General features: G+C 45.7%; 1 protein-coding gene across 1 annotated transcript in view; it reads right to left on the bottom strand.

Annotated features, from left to right (window-relative positions):
- Positions 1 to 17,476, bottom strand: part of ASTN1 (astrotactin 1) — a 368,181-nt gene that overhangs the window by 14,191 nt on the left and 336,514 nt on the right. The window contains exon 21 of the mRNA XM_069546136.1: positions 13,132 to 13,232. Within this exon, the coding sequence (XP_069402237.1) occupies positions 13,132 to 13,232 (101 nt within the window). The remainder of the gene's footprint in view (positions 1 to 13,131; positions 13,233 to 17,476) is intronic.

Raw genomic sequence — 17,476 nt, forward strand, 5'->3', positions numbered from 1 at the left:
CATTTGCTATTATTTTCTCCCATTCAGAAGGCTGTCTTTTCACCTTGCTTATATTTTCCTTTGTTGTGCAGAAGCTTTTAATTTTAATTAGATCCCATTTGTTTATTTTTGCTTTTATTTCCAGAATTCTGGGAGGTGGATCATAGAGGATCCTGCTGTGATTTATTTCTGAGAGTGTTTTGCCTATATTCTCCTCTAGGAGTTTTATAGTTTCTGATCTTACATTTAGATCTTTAATCCATTTTGAGTTTATTTTTGTGTAGGGTGTTAGAAAGTGATCTAGTTTCATTCTTTTACAAGTGGTTGACCAGTTTTCCCAGCACCACTTGTTAAAGAGATTGTCTTTACTCCATTGTATATTCTTGCCTCCTTTGTCAAAGATAAGGTGTCCATATGTGTGTGGATTTATCTCTGGGCTTTCTATTTTGTTCCATTGATCTATATGTCTGTCTTTGTGCCAGTACCATACTGTCTTGATGACTGTGGCTTTGTAGTAGAGCCTGAAGTCAGGCAAGTTGATTCCTCCCGTTCCATTCTTCTTTCTCAAGATTGCTTTGGCTATTCGAGGCTTTTTGTATTTCCATACAAATCTTGAAATTATTTGTTCTAGTTCTGTGAAAAATGTGGCTGGTAGCTTGACAGGGATTGCATTGAATTTGTAAATTGCTTTGGGTAGTATACTCATTTTCACTATATTGATTCTTCCGATCCATGAACATGGTATATTTCTCCATCTATTAGTGTCCTCTTTGATTTCTTTCATCAGTGTTTTATAGTTTTCTATATATAGGTCTTTAGTTTCTTTAGGTAGATATATTCCTAAGTATTTTATTCTTTTCGTTGCAATGGTAAATGGAATTGTTTTCTTAATTTCTTTTTCTACTTTCTCATTATTCGTGTATAGGAATGCAAGGGATTTCTGTGTGTTGATTTTATATCCTGCAACTTTACTATATTCATTGATGATCTCTAGTAATTTTCTGGTGGAGTCTTTAGGGTTTTCCATGTAGAGGATCATGTCATCTGCAAACAGTGATAGTTTTACTTCTTCTTTTCCAATTTGGATTCCTTTTATTTCTTTTTCTGCTCTGATTGCTGTGGCCAAAACTTCCAGAACTATGTTGAATAGTAGCGGTGAAAGTGGACACCCTTGTCTTGTTCCTGACTTTAAGGGAAATGCTTTCAATTTTTCACCATTGAGGATAATGTTTGCTGTGGGTTTGTCATATATAGCTTTTATTATGTTGAGGTATGTTCCTTCTATTCCTGCTTTCTGGAGAGTTTTTATCATAAATGGATGTTGAATTTTGTCAAAGGCCTTCTCTGCATCTATTGAGATAATCATATGGTTTTTATTTTTCAATTTGTTAATGTGGTGAATTACATTGATTGATTTGCGGATATTGAAGAATCCTTGCATCCCTGGGATAAAGCCCACTTGGTCATGGTGTATGATCTTTTTAATGTGTTGTTGGATTCTGATTGCTAGAATTTTGTTGAGGATTTTTGCATCTATGTTCATCAGTGATATTGGCCTGTAGTTTTCTTTTTTTGTGACATCTTTGTCAGGTTTTGGTATTAGGGTGATGGTGGCCTCATAGAATGAGTTTGGAGGTTTACCTTCCTCTGCAATTTTCTGGAAGAGTTTGAGGAGGATAGGTGTTAGCTCTTCTCGAAATTTTTGGTAGAATTCAGCTGTGAAGCCGTCTGGACCTGGGCTTTTGTTTGCTGGAAGATTTCTGATTACAGTTTCAATTTCCGTGCTTGTGATGGGTCTGTTAAGGTTTTCTATTTCTTCCTGGTTCAGTTTTGGAAAATTGTACTTTTCTAAGAATTGGTCCATTTCTTCCACGTTGTCCATTTTATTGGCATACAACTGCTGATAGTAGTCTCTTATGATCCTTTGTATTTCTGTGTTGTCAGTTGTGATCTCTCCATTTTCATTTCTAATTTTATTGATTTGATTTTTCTCTCTTTGCTTCTTGATGAGTCTGGCTAATGGTTTGTCAATTTTATTTATCCTTTCAAAGAACCAGCTTTTGGCTTTGTTGATTTTTGCTATGGTCTCTTTTGTTTCTTTTGCATTTATTTCTGCCCTAATTTTTAAGATTTCTTTCCTTCTACTCACTCTGGGGTTCTCCAACTCTTCCTTTTCTAGTTGCTTTAGTTGTAGAGTTAGGTTGTTTATTTGACTTTTTTCTTGTTTCTTGAGGTATGCCTGTATTGCTATGAACTTTCCTCTTAGCACTGCTTTTATAGTGTCCCACAGGTTTTGGGTTGTTGTGTTTTCATTTTCATTAGTTTCTATGCATATTTTGATTTCTTTTTTGATTTCTTCTGTGATTTGTTGGTTATTCAGAAGTGTGTTGTTCAACCTCCATATGTTGGAATTTTTAATAGTTTTTCTCCTGTAATTGAGATCTAACCTTAATGCATTATGGTCAGAAAAGATGCTTGGAATGATTTCGATTTTTTTGAATTTATCAAGTTTAGATTTATGGCCCAGGATGTGATCTATCCTGGAGAAGGTTCCATGAGCATTTGAAAAAAAGGTGAAATTCATTGTTTTGGGGTGAAATGTCCTGTAGATATCAATTAGATCTAACTGATCTAATGTATCATTTAAAGTTTGCGTTTCTTTGTTAATTTTCTGTTTAGTTGATCTGTCCATAGGTGTGAGTGGGGTATTAAAGTCTCCCACTATTATTGTGTTATTGTTGATTTCCCCTTTCATACTTGTTAGCATTTGTCTTACATATTGCGGTGCTCCTATATTAGGTGCATATATATTTATAATTGTTATATCTTCTTCTTGGATTGTTCCTTTGATTATTATGTAGTGGCCTTCTTTGTCTCTTTTCACAGCCTTTGTTTTAAAGTCTATTTTATCGGATATGAGTATTGCCACTCCTGCTTTCTTTTGGTCTCTATTTGCGTGGTATATCTTTTTCCAGCCCTTCACTTTCAGTCTGTATGTGTCCCTTGTTTTGAGGTGGGTCTCTTGTAAGCAGCAAATAGAGGGGTCTTGTTTTTGTATCCATTCGTTCAGTCTTTGTCTTTTGGTTGGGACGTTCAACCCATTTACGTTTAAGGTGATTATTGATAAGTATGATCCCGTTACCATTTACTTTGTTGTTTTGGGTTCGGGTTTATACACCCTTTTTGTGTTTCCTTTCTAGAGAATATCCTTTAGAATTTGTTGGAGAGCTGGTTTGGTGGTGCTGAATTCTCTCAGCTTTTGCTTGTCTGTAAAGCTTTTGATTTCTCCTTCGTATTTGAATGAGATCCTTGCTGGGTACAGTAATCTGGGCTGTAGGTTATTGTCTTTCATCACTTTAAGTATGTCTTGCCATTCTCTCCTGGCCTGAAGAGTTTCTATTGAAAGATCAGCTGTTATCCTTATGGGAATCCCCTTGTGTGTTATTTGTTGTTTTTCCCTTGCTGCTTTTAATATTTGTTCTTTGTGTTTGATCTTTGTTAATTTGATTAATATGTGTCTTGGGGTGTTTCGCCTTGGGTTAATCCTATTTGGAACTCTCTGTGTTTCTTGGACTTGAGTGATTATTTCCTTCCCCATTTTAGGGAAGTTTTCAACTATTATCTCCTCAAGGATTTTCTCATGATCTTTCTTTCTGTCTTCTTCTTCTGGGACTCCTATAATTCGAATGTTGGAGCGTTTCATATTGTCCTGGAGGTCTCTGAGATTGTCCTCATTTCTTTTAATTCGTTTTTCTTGTTTCCTCTCTGATTCATTTATTTCTACCATTCTATCTTCTATTTCACTAATCCTATCTTCTGCCTCCGTTATTCTACTATTTGTTGCCTCCAGAGTGTTTCTGATCTCATTTATTGCGTTATTCATTATATTTTGACTCTTTTTTATTTCTTCTAGGTCCTTGTTAAACCTTTCTTGCATCTTCTCAATCTTTGTCTCTAGCCTATTTATCTGTGATTCCATTTTGATTTCAAGATTTTGGATCATTTTCACTATCAATATTCGGAATTCCTTCTCCGGTAGATTCCCTACTTCTTCCTCTTTTGTTTGGTTTGGTGGGCAGCTCTCCTGTTCCTTTACCTGCTGAGTATTCCTCTGTCTCTTCATCTTGGTTATATTGCTGCGTTTGGGGTGGCCTTTTTATATTCTGGTAATTTGTGGAGTTCTCTTTATTTTGGAGCTTCCTCACTTTGGGTGGGGTTCTGTCAGTGGCTTGTCAAGGTTTCCTGGTTAGGGAGGCTTGTGTTGGAGTTTTGGCGGGTGGAGCTGGGTTTCTTCTCTCTCGAGTGCAGTGGAGTAACCCGTAATGGGTTACAAGACATCAAAGGTTTTGGGATAATATTGAGCTGCCTGTATATTGAGGCTCAGGGGATTGTTTCTGTGTTGCTGGAGAATTTGCGTGGTATGTCTTGTTTTGGAACTTGTTGGCCCTTGGGTGGAGCTTGGTTTTGGTGTAGGTATGAAGGCATTAGATGGGCTCCTATTGCTTAATGTTCCCTGAATTCATGAGTTCTCTAATGTTTTCAGGCTTTGGATTTAAGCCTCCTGCTTCTGGCTTTCAGTTTTATTTTTACAGTAGCCTCTAGACTTCTCCATCTATACAGCACCGATGATAAAACATCTAGGTTAAAGATGAAAAGTTTCTCCACATTGAGGGACACTCAGAGAGGTTCACTGGGTTATAAGGAGAAGAGAAGATGGAGGAGGTAGTTAGAGGTAACTGGAATGAGATGCGGTGAGATCAAAAGAGAAGAGAGCAAACTAGCCAGTAGTCACTTCCTTATGTGCGCTCTATAGTTTGGCCCGCTCAGGGGTATTTACAGAGTTATACGGGGAAGAGGAGAGGGAGGAAGTGGACAGAGGTGACCAGGAGGATCAGAGAGAGGAATGAGTGGGAGAGAGACAATTCCTGCCAGTAACCTGTTCCTTAGGTGTTCCCCACCATCTGGAACACACAGAGATTCACAGAGTTGGATAGAGGAGAGATGGGGGGGGAAAGAGACAGAGGCCACCTGGTGGAGAAAAAGGAGAGTCCAGAGGAGGAGAGAGTGGTCAAGCCAGTAATCTCGCTCTCAGGTAAACTGGGGTAGTGAAGTTTGGGTTTTTAAATGTACAAAATTGGCAATAAACACCTAAGAGCAAAGATTAAAAATCTAGAGTAGAGTTTGGATTTTCAAAGATACAATATTAAAGAGAAGCAGAAGGAAAAAGGAAGAAAGAAAAAAAAGAATTATTAAAAAACAAACAGACAATCAAAAAAAAAAAAAAAAAAAAAAAAAAAAACCAACAACAACCATCCAAAGAATATATATGGTGTTTGCCTTAAAAAAAAAAAAAAAAAAAAAAGGTCTTTAAAAAAAATTAGTAATAATAGGTTATAGAAATAAAAATTTAAGGAGAAAAAGAAGACAACAATTAAAAAAAAAAGTTACAAAAAAAAGCAAAAAAAAAAAAAAAAGGAGTGCTTTTAAAAATATTAAAATATATATATATATATATCTTGCCCTTTCTGGTATTATGGGCCGTGTGGGATCACTTCCAAGGTGGTTCCCTCTGATTAACTTCTTCTGTTTGCTGGTTTTTTAGGATCACTAGTTCAGTCGCGCTGTGGGGAGGGGGGATGCTGCGAACAAATAGCACTGTCGTGTGCACACAGTATCTCTGCTCCGCTTGACCTGTCCTTTCTCGCGGCGCACAAACCGCTCCGGTTCTACGATGCTCAGCTGGGAACCGTCTGGGGCCGGCCCTAGGCTGCGTGCACTTCCCCGGTCCAAGCCGCTCAGGTTCGGCGCTCAGGCAGCCCTCAGAGGCACAGATTCGGCTGGAACTGCGCTTTGTGCCCTTCCCAGGTCCGAGTAGCTCAGGAGTTTGGCGAGTTTGGCGAGCGCGGTCGCCGCGGCTTGTCACCTTTTCTGCCGCTGCTGCTCAGCTTTCTGGGCGGACTGCTGGCGCACCCCGTGAGGCAAATTGTGACTGTCCAGCTCCCCCAGAAGTCTTAGCAAAGGAGCCTGCTTGCAGTTAGGTAAGCAAAGTCTCTCCGGGTCTGCAGTTGCCCCTTTCCAGACCTTACGGCTCTGGCTGCCTGTCCCCGGCGGGGGATGGTCTGCAGCCGGCTTTTTCCGTTCCGTCCTTTGTTCTGTGCTCGGTCCTGGCGGGGTCTTATGTTCGAGCTTTTCGCGTGGTAGCTATCCCACAGTCTGATTTGCTAGCCCAGGTTAGGTCGTTCTGGTTGCGCGTGGGGCGTTCCTGCCCGATTCTTACAAAGCTCTGCAGCCCGCGCCTCCCGCGCGTCCCTGCCCTGCCCCCACTTCCCAATGGCGGATGCAGGCGTCTGTGCTGCTTTTCCGCTGGGGGAGTTACTGGTGGGCTTGTAATCTGTTGGTTTTAATTATTTATCTATTTTTCCTTCCTGTTATGTTGCCCTCTGTGTTTCCAAGGTTCGCCACAGACTCGGCAGGGAGAGTGTTTCCTGGTGTTTGGAAACCTCTCTTCTTAAAATTCCCTTCCCAGGACGGGCTTCCCTTCCCGGGACGGAGCTCCCTCCCCACCTCCTTTGTCTCCTTTTTCGTCTTTTATATTTTATCCTACCTGTTTTTGAAGACAAAGGTCTGCTTTTCTGGTTGCCTGATGTCCTCTGCCAGCCTACATAATTTGTTTTGTGAAGTTTGCTCAGCGTTGAAATGTTCTTTTGAGGAATTTGTGAAGGAGAAAGTGATCTTCCCGTCCTATTCCTCCGCCATCTTTCCCTCCTCCCCGGCACTGCAATTTTAATATGAGGGAAACGCTGGAAAGATGACAATCAAGCTGAGGCTTGGAGAAGGGGAGACAATGAGCTGGGGACGTCCAGGGCAGAGGAGGCCAGTGAGAGGAAACACTAGCACAGAAGCTCCCCAGCGATGGTGGGCAGCAGATCTGAAACATGCGGATCACCCATGGTGTTTGGAAGTGAGGGAGGGAGACAGCTGGCCAATACTAGATATTATTTTTAAAAATCACTGTTACTGGTTTTCTACTTGATCGTGTTTTTCCCAGTGCCATGAGACAGAGATTGAAACACAGGAGTCCAAGAGTGGGGCAGGGGGAAATAGTCTTATTTAAATGAAAAGGAGTGACTCCAAGGGCAGGAGGGAGCTTTCTTATCCCTCAGCAGTGGTTGCTCTTTTTACTAAGAAATAAGCATCCTGGGAAGCATCTATCCCTTCTGCAATGGCCTCCTTGGCGGCTGTGATGAAAGTCTCCTGAATGGAGGTCCTAAGTCATCAGTTTCATTATTTTGGTGGGGAACTACCTAAAACCCCAGTCTGTCCCCGCACTGATGGAACTGACCGTAGAATTCCACGTGAAAACTTAAGGACCATGAATCCCAACTGGCTTTTTATCTTTGTCATTCTTGCGTGCTGTGATTAGTCACTCAGTCATGTCTGACTCTTTGCAACCCCATGGACTAGCCCACCAGGCTCCTCTGTCCATGGGGATTCTCCAGGCAAGAATATTGAAGTGGGTTGCCATGCCCTCCCCCAGGGGATCTGCCCAGCCCAGGGCTCAAACCCAGGCCTTCTGCTTTGCATTCTTAGCACTGTCCAAACTGCAAAGTCCCTTCCCCCGCATCCTCCAAGTCAGTCTGTCCTCTCCCCAACCTTTCCCTCTCTATGCTGCTCTGTGCTTCCTTCACACCAGGGATTCTCAAACTTGAGAATTAAACTTGATTCACAGGCAGGAAGGCTTGTGAAAGCCCAGGTTTCTGGTTCCCACTGAAGTTCCTGATCCAGTAGGTCTCAGATAGAACCTGTGTCTGCATTTCTGATGAGCTCCCAGGTGATGCTGCTGTTGCTGGTATGGACCACTCTTTGACCACCACTGCTCTATACTAATTCATTCTCTCAAAACTTGCGTACTTCCTCTGGGACCAGCACTGTTACCTGGCAACCAACTCTCCCCTTGCCCTTGCCCTTGGCTCACTCTTCCTTCCCTCCATATCCCTATGATGGCTGAAACCGGAGAAGGCCCCTCCCCCAGATGTCTGTGTGTCTTCCTCCCTCACCTGCTTCCCAGCCCGCTCTAGCTGAAATTCTGCTCTCTGCAGCTCTTAATCCATTCCCCTGCTTCTCCATAACACATGTCGCTATCTGACACAGTATTTATTTTTATTCCCCCCCCTTTTTTTTTGTTTTTTGCTTTGTCATCCCTGCTTAAACATAGTCTCCATGAGGCAAGGGATTTTTTTCCCCCCCTAAAGCCTAAGTCAGATATTCAGGAAGGGCTTAAAATAAGCTGTTTTATTTGATAAATTCAGAAATCTGATTACAGAATTCTTGAAAACAGATTCTGAGCCTTGTTCTTTTTGTTTCTTTAGCATCTAATACCAGGGTGTGTTATTAATGAGTAAATGGCTGTGGAAGTAGCAATGAAGAAATAGATAGGATTTGTGTTTGGCATCAGGAGAGGAGGATGGATGCTGGAGGAAAGATGGATCAGAACCAGCCTTTGCTTAGTGAAGAACTCCTATAAGGCTGCACCCCAAACCTAGAGACTAAGTTGATTACTTATTACTGAACATAGCCTTTCCTGCTAGGAGAAGGGTGGTTTTACTGGTAGAAACTCATTTGGTCAAAGGCTTTACAGTCATGAGGTGGTAAAATTCTTCATAGAAGAATTCCTAGTTTAGGAAAATGATCATATAAGAAATAGAGTCTGGCTTTCTGTTAGATAATTAGGAGCTGAGGTCATGCTCTGGGTCACTTAAAAGGTAATTCCCATTTGTTACTAGTTGTAAACTCCACTCAAGTGAGTTATATTTGTGATCACCATCTGGGTTTGAAGAGGCAAAGCATTTTTTTTTTGGGTGGGGGGGGGGATAACTGCTAGGCCAGTACTAATTTGCAAGGATGCCCTTAATTAGCCTAATTCATTAATCTCCACACCTGCCCTGTACAGGACTCCTTCCTGGCTGAAGGATAGCGGGACCTGGGAACATTATTTCATTCTCTCAGCGTTAAATTGCCTCTTGTGCTCCCAGCTGGGCTGCTGGGGTTTCAGAAAGTCTTCTTTGCCAGGGAGCACAAATGATCAGAAGCATATTTTGATATGCTTTGGGTACTAGAATTAACACAAAGAAGCCCCACAGAGAAATAGTATCGTGGTCTCTCCCTGGCTGATTACTCTACCTTGTGTGCACGCTAAATTGCTTCAGTCGTGCCCAGGTCTTTGTGACCCCATGGACTGTAACCCGCCAGGCTCCTCTGTCCATGGGATTCTCCAGGCAAGAATACTGGAGTGGGTTGCCATGCCTTCCTCCAGGGGATCTTCCTGACCCAGGGGTCAAACCTGTGTCTTTAATGTCTCCTGCATTGGCAGGTGGGTTCTTGACTGCTGGTGCCACCTGGGAAGTCCTACTCTTTATTCCAAACTTGCTCTACCCATCTCTTCCTGCAGGTGGCATTATGAGGCATCTCGCCTACCTGCTTATCACCCACTGATGTCAACCAGCCCACTGCCTATTCAGCAAGGAAATCCAGGGTGCCTGCCGCTGCCAGCAAGGACATTGGCAAAGTCTCCAAAACAGAAAGAACTGGGGCACCTTCTCACCACCTGTCCCTGCTCTGGCTTGGAGTAAGAAATCAACAGATGGTAAAGTAAGGGTGCCGAGGGTCCTCCCTAGTCTCTCATCTAAGGATGTTCCACCTCAGGTTATGCTTTCATCATGGAGGGATTTCTCAAATGTTCAAAACTCATTCTGTCCACACCCTACACGCCAGGCAGCATTCACTCCAGAGAGAAGCACATTGGTCTTATACTTAAAGGTCTCCAGTCAGCCATAACATCTCCACAGTCTAAGCTTTCTGGAACCAGTCAGTCAGCATGCTGCTTTCTGAGTGTTAGGGACACCATTGTGAGCAAAGAGAAACCAGAACTCTGCTCTCACGGAACTCACTGACTAATGAGGTAGACAGGCATTGAATAAGGCATTATAATAACAAACTGAGATAAGTGTTCTGAAGGAAAGAAACATGGTACCATGAGGGCATCAAGCAGCGGCCCTGGACCCCTGCTCGGAGCAGGGACGCTTGCTCTGAGAACTATAAACTGAGAGGAGTTGATCAGTGGAAGGGATGGGGCTGGAGCATACTTGAGGTCAAAAGCCCAGCGTGGGCAGAGCCTCCATGTTGGAAATGATGTGCTGAGGTACTGAGAGAGGCAGTGAGGCTTCAGAAAATACAGAGACTGATGGAGAGCAGGGGCAAGAAGAAGCCGGAGAAGTGGGCAAGGGATCCTCTATTTAGGTCCTAATATGTCTGATACATATTTTTATCTTCATCAGGAAAAGAATGGAAACCCATTAAAGGGTTGTAGGAGGAGGCATTAAAATGATCAGATTTCTTTGTTGAAAATAACTATGCTTTTAGCATGCGATGCATGTTTAATGAGGTAGTAAATAAAAGTCCTTCCCTTTCAGAAGTTGTAAAGTGCTGCAGCATCAGGGATCCCAATTAAGTAGATCTAGGGTTTCCCTAGTAGGCAGAAGAAGAAGAGGGCAACAAAAGATGAGAGGGTTGGATGGCATCACCAATTCAGTGGACATGAAACTTGGGCAAATTCTGAGAGATACTGAGGGGCAGGGAGGCCTGGTGTGCTGCTGTCCATGGGGTTGCAAACAGACACGATTTGGGGACTGATCAACAACAACAGGCCTTCCCTGGTGATCCAGGGGTGAAGAATCCACCTTGCAATAGGAGACACGGGTTCGATCCCTAGTCCAGAAAGATCCCACATGACTCAGGGCAGCTGAGCCCACAACTGCTGAGCCCAAGCTTTAGAGCCTGAAAGCAGCCACTACCGAGCCCACGTGCTGCAACCACCGAAGGCTGCAAGTCCTAGAGTCTGCTCCGCAGCCAGAGGCGCCTCCACAGTGAGAGGCCACACACCGCAGCTAACGAGCCGCCGCCACGCGCTTCAACCAGAGACCCAACACAGCCAGAGAAACAGACAGATAAAGCGTTTTCAAAAATAAATAAAGTGGGTTTAGGCCACTCTTCCCAGTGTGACTTTGCATCACCATGGCGTCACCTCTTGAACATTGTGGGATTATGTCAACTCATAACCAACTTGAGGCAGCTGGAGTTGCCTTAACTCATGTGCCACAGTTAAGGTGATTTGAGGGGTACCACAGGCCAGCTTGGCAAGAAAACTTCTCTTATCAATACCTGTGCAACCCAAACTTCTAACATCAGTCACCATTTCTGTTAATATGCACATGCTATTGCTAACCATTATGGCAGAAAGTGAAGAGGAACTAAAAAGCCTCTTGATGAAAGTGAAAGAGGAGAGTGAAAAAGTTGGCGTAAAGCTCAACATTCAGAAAACTAAGTTCATGGCATCTGGTCCCATCGCTTCATGGCAAATAGGTGGGGAAACAGTGGAAACAGTGTCAGACTTGATTTTGGGGGGCTCCAAAATCACTGCAGATGGTGACTGCAGCCATGAAATTAAAAGACGTTTACTCCTTGGAAGAAAAGTTATGACCAACCTAGACAGCATATTGAAAAGCAGAGACATTACTTTGCCAACAAAGGTCCATCTAATCAAGGCTATGGTTTTTCCAGTGGTCATGTATGGATATGAAAGTTGGGCTATGAAGAAAGCTGGGCGCTAAAGAATTGATGCTTTTGAACGGTGGTGTTGGAGAAGACTCTTGAGAGTCCCTTGAACTGCAAGGAAATCCAACCAGTCCATTCTAAAGGAGATCAGTCCTGGGTGTTCTTTGGAAGGACTGATGCTGAAGCTGAAACTCCAGTACTTTGGCCACCTGATATGAGGAGTTGACTCATTGGAAAAGACTCTGATGTTGGGAGGGATTGGGGGCAGGAGGAGAAGGGAATGACAGAGGATGAGATGGCTGGATGGCATCACCAACTTGATGGACATGAGTTTGGGTGAACTCTGGGAGTTGGTGATAGACAGGGAGGCCTGCTGCTGCTGTTGCTGCTGAGTCACTTCAGTCATATCCAACTCTGAGCGACCCCATAGACGGCAGCCCACCAGGCTCCCCCATCCCTGGGATTCTCCAGGCAAGAACACTGGAGTGGGTTGCCATTTCCTTCTCCAATGCATGAAAGTGAAAAGTGAAAGTGAAGTTATTCAGTCATGTCGGACTCTTAGTGACCCCATGGACTGCAGCCCACCAGGCTCTTCAGTCCATGGGATTTTCCAGCCAAGAGTACTGGAGTGGGGTGTCATTGCCTTCTCCGGGACAGGAAGGCCTGGCGTGCTGCAATTCATGGGGTCGCAAAGAGCTGGACATGACTGAGCGCTGAACTGAACTGAACTGATTGCTCCGTTAGCGGTCCAGGTGCTAGTACGTATTGGTAGTTGATCAGATCACTTTAACTAGTGCCAGGGCCCTGCAGAAGGGGCACTCAGCAGGGTGAAATCCTGGTTGTGGAGGGAATGTAATAAACCTTAGAGCAAGGGACACTATCCAGACACCAGGAAGCTTCATGAGAAGCAGCAGTCAGAAATGCGCTATCTATATAATGGATGTTGACTGAAAACCAACTCTTCCTAACTGACAAGGGCTCATTCTGGTGCATTGAAAAAGGATAATTCTTTACCAAAGAACTGATCCATAACAATTCCAAAATGCAGAATGAAGATTTTGACACATCTTTTTAGGAGGGAGTCATACAGCAATGCATCCTAAATCTGTAGTCTTCCCTTACTGTAATTCAAAATAACCCTTCAGATGTACCAAAAAAAAAAAAAAAAAAAAAACAGGAAGAGGGTAAGTGAGCTGATGGGCATCCTGAGGGCAGAGGTCACAGGTACTAAAGCACCTGGCATCACGTCCCTAAGCACCTGGTGTACTGCCTTGTGTGTCTGGGGCCTTCACCAGTGTCTGCTACGTTCCCTGACTCACAGGCCATGTGGAATACCAGGGCGCAATGCAGATTTCCACACCAGAGGCAGAGGTTGAAGTGTTCCTGCAAAGGAGATGCTCCACTCCTGAGCCTTGAATTCTCCCCCTTCCCCACTGAACTCCAGACTGTTCTGTCTGACTCCCTTGCTCCGTCTTTCCCCATGGTGAGGGGAGGTCCCTGGAGCAACCCTCAGCAGAGTCTGCTGGCCTCCGCGTCTCTTACCTTGTGCTTTGACATCATCCACCACGGGGCAAGGGGTCTTCACAATCACATCACTTGGCCTGGAGCGTCGGCCTGTGTTGTCCACGCCCCACAGGGTGAACCTGGCAGGGAGAGGAGGGCATCAGCAGAGAGAACTCACCGACCCAGCCTTGCCTGGATGCACGGGTTTCCCCGGCTGCTCTCGCCACCGAGTCATACACTTACTACCATCACCCAGGTCATAAAGTATGAAGCATAGAGTCTTTTACTACTTTCTGGTGGGTTCTGGGCTGCCATTTGCTGTCTTGAGGATATTGCATGATAGCAACCATCATGGCACAGGGCAGTGTTCCTCCAAGTAGGGTCCCCAGACCCGTAGTATCGCCAGGGAAGTGGATAGCAATGAAATTCCTCATACCCCATGCCAGACCTACTGAATCAGAAACTCTGGGCGAGAACAAAATCTGTGCTATGACAAGCCTTCCAGGTGACTCTGATGCCTGTTGCTGCTGCTGCTGTGCTAAGTTGCTTCAGTCGTGTCCGACTCTGTGCGACCCCATAGATGGCAGCCCACCAGGCTCCCCCATCCCTGGGATTCTCCAGGCAAGAACACTGGAGTGGGTCCCCTGATGCCTGTTACATCCTGACAACTACTGATCTGAGGAAAAGAGCATGCATCTACGGAAACAGATGGTCTGATGTGGGTCTGAAACCTCTACTTCCTGCCATGTAGAGTTGTAGTTAACACCTCTGAGCTTTATTTTCCCTCTCTGTGAAATGGGGATGATAACAAAATTGCTTGCAGATCACTGTGAAGATGAAATGGGATAATAAAACTCAGAAACAGCTAACGTAGTACCTGGCGCCCAATGACACTACTGTCAATTCTGTTCTGTCCATCTTGTGCTCAGCTGAGGCTTTTGTGCCAAGCACTGAGGACAGTTTTCCTCTTTAAAGTCAGAAGTGAAACAGCCAGAGTCAAGGAGTCCTGACTTGCCTGTGACTGAACCCTCTGTTTCCTACATGAGACTCCTTTCGACCCATGGAGATGCTACCAGCATTGGACAAGGAGGTCAGAATGGAAACCATATGCTACCCCTGACAATGAGAAGATGTGGTTCTAAGAGCCCCCTCCACCCTTCAACACACACACACACACACACACACACACACACACACACACATACACACACACCCCAGAAAGAGGATAAAGACCTGGCCATCAAAGGCTGAATGTAAAATTTCCCCCTTGGGTGATGGAGCTGGATGCAGAGGAAAAAGCAACACCAGGCTCTGCTACTCAGAGAGGAATTTGAATATAACCATGAAGATAACCCCTGGTGTCAGTGCCCAGGGCCTCTAACAACTAATCTAGTGAGTCTAACGCCAATCATTAACACTGCTTTTCTCGTCTCTCTCTGTTTTGCTGTGTCTCCCTGGGAGGCTGCATTTATTGGCAAGTCTGCATCTTCTTTCCTCTGGGCAGAGCTGCAGGGAGGAAGACAGGGGAAAAGAAGAAAGAGGCCCCCAGACAGAGGGGCCCGGGCACCTGTTCAGGTAAATGAGCCTCAGACAGCTGAACTGGTGAGGCAGAAAAGAAATGGAAATTGCCTAAAGACTCTGCCAGGAAATACACGAGTCTCTCAGCAGAGAAAAGACAGCCTTGCATCTACCCGCCAAGAAACCCCGGGAAACGGTCAGTGTTAAGAACCTGTGTGTCCTGATGTGCTGTTTTCCCTCCCTCTGCCCTCCTCAGAGTCTCATGCTGGAATCCCACCCCACTGGCTGTGCAGGACCGCCCCACCTCTTCGCTGCTGATCAAACAAGGAGCAGGTGCTCGGCTTTTCCATCTTAGGTATACGAGTGACTCTGTCAGTTCCACTGCCCTCTGCTTCTCGCCCTGCTCCTTAGTTCCGATCTACTGCCTTGCCTGGTATTAAACCCCTCTGCCACCCTGATCCAAAACCTAGGGGCTGGCTGCCCTTTCTCCCCGACCATCCCTCCCCTCCTAGATCTGAGCCCTTGGCATCCAGGCCCACACTCTGGGCTGCCTGGATTCCCTAGCAATGGCAGCCCCCAGAATTTTTCATCATTCCTTCTAGACCCCGCAATACACAAACACTGGATCAACCTCTTGCTACTATTTCTGGAACTGGGACTGAGGCCACCACACCTGAATCTGGCACCTGCTCTGCTTCCTGGTCTTATCCCCACAACCCGGTCTCAAGCCAGGTCTCACCCTCCTTCTCTGCCCTTCTGCTCCAGATCATCTTAGCTGTTTGTCAGGGATGGGCCCAGAGGTGCACAGGGCAGGCTGCAGACCTGCACCCCACCTTCAGGGACTCCCACGTGGATGCATTTCCCCTCACCCTCACATGCAGACTCTACCCTGACCCCATTTCCAGTGTCCCTTCTCTCCAGAGTCAGAAAGGAGGAAGTCCTAGTCTCCATGAGGTCAATGCCCAGCTGCCAGCAAAGTCACAGGACTGCTGGTGTGAGCCTGGCCCTGTGCCCTGCTCTCACCACCAGGCTCTCTTCCTTCACCAGCCCCTCCCCAACTATGTGCCTGAGCCCGCTTCCTGAACCCCCGCCCTGAGATCCAGCCCGATGTCCCATCCTCTGTTAGACCGCTCTGCTTCATCTTTTCCAGCCCACCTCCCAGGATCCTGAGAATTGCCTTAGGACTCCAGGTCAGGGCTGGCATCTTGCTACCTGCTGACGGGCCACGTGATGCTGTCTGCCTGAATATTTACAGGTTTGGGGGTCACCTGCCCTGGACTGTCAACAGTGGGTTCCAGCCACTTCTTGTAGCATGCCTTATTTAATCTTGGACACTTGATTTCTAGCAGTTTCCCTGGACTGAAATGTCCTAAGTCTCAGGTAGCACAGTGGCTGTCAGATGGATGCTCTCTCTCAGTGCCTGGGATGCAGTTAATCTTCACCCCACCCCACTCGGCTCATTCCCCTGAGTTTCGCTTTGTGGTTCATCCTGCTGTGAGTTCTCACTAAGTCTACTGGATTCTGGGCTGCAATGAAATTTTGTGTGCTGTATTTAATTCTCATTACTCTGACTGGGCAATTAGTATACAATTTAGGGTCCTAAGCCATTATCCGGAGAAGGAAATGGCATCCCACTCCAGTACTCTTGCCTGGAAACTCCCATGGACAGAGGAGCCTGGTAGACTGCAGTCCATGGGGTCCCTAAGAGTCTGACTCAACTGAGCGACTTCACTTTCATTTTTCACTTTCATGCATTGGAGAAGGAAATGGCAACCCACTCCAGTGTTCTTGCCTGGAGAATCCCAGGGACAGCGGAGCCCAACGGGCTGCCGTCTGTGGGGTCACACAGAGTCGGACACGACTGAAGTGACTTAGTAGCAGCAGCAGCAAGCCCTTATCATTTTTAATAGCAAAGCAAGGTATTAGGAAAGTCAGTGCTTCCCCACATGCTTCTAAATAGAGAAGACTCTTGGCCTAAGAGACCGTCCTCAGTGGTCCTGGCTCTCTCAGTCCTGGAGGGACCCTGAGGAGTAGCCAGATTACTTTTACTGCTGAAGCAAGCCTGGGGAACACTTTACGCATTTCAAGAGGAAATGTCACCTGCAGTTACTTCAGGAAGTCTTCTCTGTTCATTGCCAGCATCATCGTTTCTATTTTTGGACACTTGTAGGACAGTAAGTAGCTGGAATCAGTGGGCAGAAGAGATAAGCTCTGCCCCCAATCCAGAGGGCTGATGTGTAAGCGCGTCTACTGCCTTGTCCAGAGCTGCTGGTCCCTTTCCACCGCTGCCTGCCTGCTGGGATTGCTCAGCCTGTCGTTAGAGCCTGTGTGATGACACGTGTATCGTGAGGGTGTGTGTTTGTGAACCAATGAAACCCTGCTCTAGCTCCAGGGCTGATGTTTTAAAGGACTGAAATCTGATGTGCAAGGAGCATCTGTGGGCTTCCTGCCTCTATCTGCATCTCCACCCCTGCCCGCTCCAGGTGTGGTGGTTTCTGCAGATGGCTCCAAATCCACTCCCTCTTTCTGAATTAGCTGTTCACTATCTCCCCCCACCCTCCAAAGGCAGCGGCTCTCCTGTGGGCTCACACTGTGATGTGGATGGTGGGCTACAAGGCTCAGGCGTCATCTCCCCACTCTGGCCTCAGTTTCCTCATGTGTAAAATGAAGATGTCAGACCAGACACTCCCTTTTAACCAGGGATCCTTAGCTGTTTTTGCACTGTAGGCCTTTCTCAGAATAATGCTTTTCCAATGCATCAAATAAAGTGGGTAGGATGACAAAGTGAGCCAGTTATACTGAAAGGATGTTCCACCTCTGTGGACCTCAGGTGAAGAGCCAGCTCTGTGCGTTAATGTGAGTGATA

The sequence above is a fragment of the Ovis canadensis genome, chromosome 12, assembly GCF_042477335.2.
Source record: "Ovis canadensis isolate MfBH-ARS-UI-01 breed Bighorn chromosome 12, ARS-UI_OviCan_v2, whole genome shotgun sequence".
Lineage (NCBI taxonomy): Eukaryota > Metazoa > Chordata > Mammalia > Artiodactyla > Bovidae > Ovis > Ovis canadensis.